This window comes from Anneissia japonica, unplaced genomic scaffold (genome assembly GCF_011630105.1).
Source record: "Anneissia japonica isolate Jap-2015-1 unplaced genomic scaffold, ASM1163010v1 scaffold288178_len262860_cov156, whole genome shotgun sequence".
NCBI classification, from domain to species: Eukaryota; Metazoa; Echinodermata; class Crinoidea; order Comatulida; family Comatulidae; genus Anneissia; species Anneissia japonica.
In genome coordinates this window covers 155,867-163,614 of record NW_022698840.1, presented here as the reverse complement: position 1 = coordinate 163,614, position 7,748 = coordinate 155,867, and the positions used below count along the sequence as shown (strand labels likewise).

The following is a 7,748-nucleotide window of genomic DNA, read 5'->3' as shown; positions in this document are numbered from 1 at the left end:
AACGTGATGGTAAGTATGTCTACAGTACTTTAAAGATTACTGAGGTGAAACATGCTGATGCTGGACACTTTGCATGCTACATCATTGAGAAATCATCCATTCAAGGTTTAGCCTGGTTGGATGTAAAACAAGTTCCTGAACCACAGTGCATGCCCTTGTCTAGAAGTGTCACAATCACAGACGTTATTACACTATCTTGTATGATAGGACCAAGCAATTATGACACAAACCTTACATGGTATGCAGGTGATAGTACTGATGAGCACATGAACAGTGGAGTATTTCAACAAAGAATGGATAACTCGTTTCTAAATTGTACCATAGATGTTAAAGACTATGTAAATGGAACCATCTTTAGGTGTGTGGCTGCAGATCCAAGTAATGTAAAAAGAACAGAAACCTGTTTTACTAATCCTCTGAACATTGTTGAGAGTGAACCAAACACTACAATTAATAAGCTACCAAATTTAAGATACCATTCATGTATTATTCCAATCATTACAGCAATTGCTAGTATGTCGTTTATTATATTTCTTACCACTATTGGATTTATTATCGTCTATAAACGACCAATAAGTTTAAGGACAATGGCCCCAAACTTATCTGAAGAATATGATGATGTTCAAGTCCATAATAATAGATGTGAAGAAATATGCAGAGACAGATGTATTTCAACAGACAGTAGTCCCAATGTATTGTTCAACTCAGTTTATGGCCAAATGAATTGGAACCAAATTCAAAGAGAAGAAACCTCAATGCAGGACCATCGTTATATAAATGTTAAAGCAGATTAAAAAATTCAACAGTGGTAGCAATTTATTGATTAATTATATTATTTTTCAAAAAATAGGTGCCTAAAAGGTACATGCGGCTACTGAATTGCCTTTTTTTGGTTTAGTTTTATTTTATTTTATTTTATTTTTTGTATATGATAATTTTTTAACACTTCTTTTTATTTCGGAATAAAAAAATGTCTTTATACACATTTATAATGTTTGTTTTTTTATCTTCTTTAATAATTGAAATAATAGTTAAGAATAATAAAATAACAAATTGTTATGTTTATATACCGTATATACTCCGGTAAAGGGCATTCTGCGTATAAAATGACATACAAAGTTTGAAAAGATTCTTGGACGATTTCCTACTCCTTGCTGCTTTTTATGGTCTTGATACTGCAACTAGCTGGCTTAAAACAGAATTAAATAAAGGACCAATTTTCTATTAAATAATACCATATTTATGGGTTTTTAAATGTTCATCAAAATATTATTTCCCTCCATTAATTGCATTCATTCATACCAGCAATTTGTGTGTTACAGACAATCTGCCCCTAACATGATTTAAACATGAACAATTTGTATGTGTTACGTGTATAAAACGACCCCTGTTTTTCAATCGTAATTTGTTATTTTAAGACTTGCCTTATATGTGAGAATATACGTTAGTAAATTTGAATGATACATATGGTCAGTGATGATAAAAAAAAAATGGACAATGGGTTGAGTGTTTTTATAACATACATCCTTGAATTTATAAGGATATTATGACACTGGGTGCGTTATGATATGCAATTATGAAGTACCATCTTACTAGTTACTTCAATATTTAAAATAGCTTCCTTGTTTCAACCTGCATCATCTGTATTCATGCATGACTTTATGTACATTATCATAACCTCGAACTACAGTATGACTGGTTTCAATATTCAAAATATGTAGAATGTTGTCATAATTTTATATGCACATCACTGATGTGACCTTTGCACGGAAATTGACCAAAGTGCCGGCCAGAAGAAAAAAATAGGTAAACTTGATTGAAGAAGAAAGATAAATTAGAAAAAAAAATCAAGGGCTATTTGTAAAAAAAAATCAAGTAAAAAAAAAAAACGGAAACTAACTCAACGTTAGACTCAAACTATAGCTGCAAGGGTAATAGCGACGGTGAAATGGAGACTCAACCATTGCATGCTATATGAGCCGACCAAGCATAGGTCAGTGTATTTTTAGTTCATAGCGATTCAGTGATTGAAAGCAAAAATTGTTCATGCATATCATGGTAAGTTTGCATTTAGCCTACCTGCAGCTGGTTTGAACACCTTAGAAAATGTGAATTGCATATATTAACTGCCCAAAAAAAATCTTTAAATGGTCCTCATATCCACACCCTACTCCGGATCATCACCAAAATTGGATCATTTCTACATTGGACTATGAAAAAAGGCCAAAAATAGTACCTATACAATGTACAAGGTTTTTTGACTGTCAATCTGTAAGGCCTACTACTACTGTAATTAATATGCTTAGGCTTAAGACTGCCAGCATTATGCCTTGTTTCATTCTTTACATTGGCGTTTTTTTTTTTTTTTGCATATCCAGCACAACCTACTGTATCCAGCACAACCTACTGTATCCAGCACAACCTACTGTATCCAGCCTACCTGTGTAGAATATCGGTGCGTTATGCCACCTAAAGCGCATGGGGCTAGGTCTAGCGTTTTGCATAAGTAAGGCGCGAAACTGTTTAAAAAAATCAAAGTTCAACGTTGAGTCCGTTTAACCATCTATACTACATTCTCGTTTTGTTGACATGAAACAGCCATATCTAACCTTCCAAATCGTGCAGCTGATTCAATGCAGGCTAGCAATGCATCAATTCCTACACAATGACCGAGTTAAGATAGAAACAACAAGTAAAATACGATCTGGTTCCAATATGGGCCCTTTAATCATTTGTACTCATTTTCACTTTCCAAACTGTGCAGCTAATTGATGACAGACTAGCACCAACTCCCACACAACAAAGTTAGGGTAGAAATAACAAGTACTGTATACATTTTCTCTATTAAATACAGTGGTAGGTCACACCATCAATTACGAAATGTCACCTTACTTCACGCTTACGCAGTCAAATTTACATCATAAGGTCAACTTTACGCTTCCAGATTGAAAACACCTTACTTCGTGCTTACGCGGTCAAATTTACCTTACGAGGTCAACTTTACGCTTCTGGATTGAAAATCGATAGGAAAGTGTCTACTGCCCTGTTCAGAAACAGTTTACAATCCAGTGTCTATGTGTAGCACATTGCTTCATTTAAACATGTTTACTGGCTTGGTGAAATTCAAGATGTAAAGATATGTACTAAAAATGAAATGTATTCAATATGATTTGTTTTGAACCACAGTGAAATTCATTCACTTTAGGCCTATTATCTATGTATGCATGTATTTTGAACTAATCCACAATGATAAAAATCTTTTTGTAAATGTGAGCCACATACCCATGGAGTAACATTACCCCCAAGGTACGAAAGAATTGGGCTTAAATTAATCTTGTAGATTCAGTTTGGAAATGCCAAAATCAGGCTTCATTTAAAATATGGTAAAACCACTTGTCTATTTTGACCTGTGCTAATTGATCAGAACAATTTTACTGTACTCAAGATTAGCATAATCATGTAGGTAATACCATTTCCAACATTGGTAGGTTATATACTTTATTGGATAACTGTGAGAATTTTTACAGCCAAGAATCTTGTAAAAAACAGCTAATTTTCATCGTTTTTGAGTCACCTACAGATATGCGCCCCGTTTATTTGGCCCAAAACAAATCGTATTGTTAGGTACTTTATTACAGTCGGAATTAAACTACAAATTTCCCCTAGTCTAAAGTTATTATACTGAGACTGAAATCCAACTTTAGAGGTCGCACTCACCTTGCCACTGAAACTGACAGTATTAACAGCACATTTCCTGATAAAGTGTTGCTGATACCACATGAGATGTTGCAAGTTATGTACATACACCTTTTATTGGTTTAGTACAGATGAACTAACATGACTAAGGAACAAATTTACTTTTAAAGTAAACTATCATAAAAATACTGAATGGTTGAACTGGACATGTCCGAAAAAGGTTAGATATTATTGCTTTTTTTATTTGATTATGAAAATGTGTAAGCACTACAAATTCAAGATGTTACTTATAACTTTGATTTGTTGCTATATGTTGGCAAACATTCAAGTTGTAATTTGTGCACAAATAACACTAAAGCCTCAGAATGTGACCATTTCTGCTGATATGGAAGCAACTTTCCAATGCAATTTCAAAATGAAACGTGATGTAACAGAAGAGCTGACATACAGTATGATGTTGCATGGTGGACAAATGGTATTAACATTGCAAAACAGAATGATATACTTATTAATAATAATAGATACTCAACTGATAGAACGAGTGAATTAAAATCTGATGGTAAGTACGTCTACAGTACTTACAGTACAGTACTGAAGTTAAACGTACTGATGTAAAATGCTATACATGCTACAACATTCAAACAATCACAGACAGTATTACCATGGAGGTATTATTGAGAAGGAGATCACTCGGCAACAGATCCCTTTGACGCGACAAACCTATGTGTTCCCCACCTTTGGATCGTGCGCGGGCGTATTACCCTATAATTCATATTTTTTTGTTAGCAACAACTTGGCAACGACATGCATTATACGCTTCCAGCAGAGCAGTTGTGCAATAAAGTGTTTGATTTTAACCCATTAAATATCTTTATAATGAACAATGTTCCCCTGATTAGATTTTTTTGGACTTTTAGTATGTTATTATTTGTATATTTCAGGAACGGATTCCGTAAAATATTTTTGTTAAAATTACTTCTGTGCTCATTATAATTCTGTCTAAAGATTGATCGGTTCAACTATAAAGCTAAGTCAGCGTAAAACTGAAAAATACTCAGATTTTGGATTGATTTTTCAAAAAGTTAACCCTCGTTAACCCTAAAATGACTTAGTTTATTATAATCCTCAATCATTTAATAATTAATATCTGTTAAAATTAGAATTAGCGAATTTTGGCCAATTTATGAAAATTGAAGTTGAAATATACAATACTTTTAAAGGTCATGTATATGTTCCATTAAATTCGAAACTTTTTGTGGTGGAAAATATTAATATGTTTGATATTTTATAAGAGATAAATGTATCAGCTTTAAAATAGAAACGATTGCACAGCCATAGTGATTGACTGTATGTAGTGCGCATCGAGAAAAGAAGGTGCTCTCCATTTTGCCAATTTTTTGGTAAACTATGCCTGCTGAAAATTTGATGGCGGGGAACACATCGGACTTCAAAGGCATCGCGCAAACGTTCTTCACGCACTGCGGCAGCTTTAATCTTGGCTGATTTGCATAGCGCTGCGTGCGCTTAGCTTTTTCGAGTGATCTCCTTCTCAATAATACCTCCATGGTATTACACTATCTTGTTGTATGATAGGACCAGGGAATTATGACACAAGGCTTACATGGTATGCAGATACTGAATACATGAACACTCAAGTACTGTACTCAGTCAATCTGCCCCTGATATTCATAATCACTCTATCAACACAAGCTCATGCATGCAACTAACTAGACATGAGAAAGCTACAGTACTACCATATATAACCGTACACATGATTGTTGTTTAACTATAGGTTGGAAAGACAAGATTATGATACAAGGAAGCAATTGACATTACAGTATCCTCTGATATCTACTGTACCCACTCAAAATTTATACAATAATACATTCAATACTAGTAGAATCATACATACCATCTGTGCATTGAATGTGGATCATTATTTTGGTGACATTCTGAAGGAATCTTTTTCCATGAGCAATGTAAATCTATTATCACAGGAGTTGTGATGTTAAATGTTTAAAAGTGGATGACCAAGGAATATAAAGTTTATGTTATATATCAGATGTGACTGGAATGTGAATAGAAAACACTCACCTGTTGCTTTTGACAATAGATCAATGATACAATGTGTGGACACAACCGATTGAGGATGTTTCTTATGTTTATTTGTTGTTATATGTTGAGCAACATTCAACTTGTAATTTGTGCACAAATAACACTAAGGCCTCAGAATGTGATCATTTCTGCTGGTATGGAAGCAACTTTTAAATGCATTGTCAGATTGAGTCGTGATATAACAGACGGTGAGCTGGCATATGATGTTGGATGGTGGTCAGGTGGTATTAGTATTGCAAATGGAAATGGTATCCTCATTAGAAATAGAAGATACTCGATTAATAGAACACAGGACTTAAAACCTGAGGGAAAATATGTCTACAGTACTTTAAAAATTACTGAAGTGAAACATGCTGATGCTGGACACATTATATGTGTGATAATTCAAGAAACAAAGAATCAAGCTTCAGCCTGGCTTATTGTGAAACAAGTTCCTGAACCACAGTGCATGCCCTTGCCTAGAAGTGTCACAACCACAGATGTTATAACACTATCTTGTATGATAGGACCAGGGAATTACGTCACAAGGCTTACTTGGTATGCAGGTGATAATACCGATTACATTAACACTAGAGTACTCAGTCAAACAACAGTAAAATCATATTTAAATAATACTGTAGCTGTCACAAACTATGTAAATGGAACCATCTTTAAGTGTGTGGCAGAAGAACCAAATGACAGAAAATTGACAGAAACCTGTTCAACAAATCCACTGAACATTGTTGAGAATGAAGTTAAAGTTCATGCACTCAGTTTACTGCCTTTGACTGCAGGCAACCAAGCATGTTTTGAATGCACAATATTTTGTGTTGATTGTGTTGGTTTGCGTCTATACACATGGGCATTCAATGGGTCAGCAATTCAGTCACCAACATCGAATTATAACAGAATTTGCTTTACAAGTGTCCCTTTAATTGATGATGGCCAACCATTAAGATGCACCGCAAGTTTTGGAATTGAGATAGGAGTTGATGAGCTTGTGCTCCAGGTAGTCAACACTATGACGACAGATGTGCTCCAGGTAGTCAACACTATGACGACAGAGAGTCAGCATCCAACAGCAATGACACACACTATAATAGATAAGCTACCAAATTTAAGATATAATTCATGTATTACTCCAATCATTGTAACAATTGTCAGTATGTTGTTTCTTATATTACTCATCATTATTGGATTTATTATCTTCTATAAACGACAAATTAATTCAAAAACCATGGCCGAGAACTTATCTGAAGAATATCAGGTTCCTGATAACACACATGCAAGAAAACGAAAGGGCAGACATAATTCAACAGACAGCAGTCCCAATGTCTTGACCAACTCGATGTACCAACAATTGAATTTGAACCAAATTCAAAGTGAAGAAACCTTAATGCAGGAGCAACATTATATAAATGTTAAATAAGTTAGCAAGCAGATTAAATAAATAAAGAAAATATTATGTATATTCAATATCACTAAAGTACATTAGTAGGTTTTTATTAAGAATAGACAGAGGTCACTAGTACTTAATTTACACTTGATATTACATCAAAAGTGACAAGAGCAAGTGACATCCCAAGATATTCCTCTTCCGTTGGTGTTTTGCGATATATTTACATTTGACGTGTTCATACAAAGGAATGTATTGTTTATGTATTTTATCTCATTTCAGAGGTTTTTTGAATAAAATTGAAATAAAATATTCCTGCATTAATTTAGTGCATGTTAAAATAGTCTTGCTACTGGCACTGATGAATATTGCTATTAATGATTGTAAACATGATCTCTTATTATCTTATTATAAATGTTCTAGATGCAATTCTTTAATAATTCAACCTTTTACTAAACTATAACAACAATTTGGAATATAGGATTAAGTGATGTGTTTAACTAAAAGGTAAATAGTTATAAAGCTTTGTTTCTATTTGCCACATTTATATAGTGGCTGTTAA

General features: G+C 33.8%; 1 protein-coding gene across 1 annotated transcript; it reads left to right on the top strand.

Moving 5' to 3' along the window:
• The first annotated feature begins 3,317 nt into the window (after positions 1-3,317).
• LOC117102757 lies at positions 3,318-7,219 on the top strand. Its single transcript, XM_033243163.1, has 2 exons — positions 3,318-3,916; positions 5,489-7,219. Exon 2 carries the CDS (start codon positions 5,822-5,824, stop codon positions 7,217-7,219), a length of 1,398 nt encoding a protein of 465 aa, XP_033099054.1. The 5' UTR covers positions 3,318-3,916; positions 5,489-5,821.
• Positions 7,220-7,748: the final 529 nt, after the last annotated feature.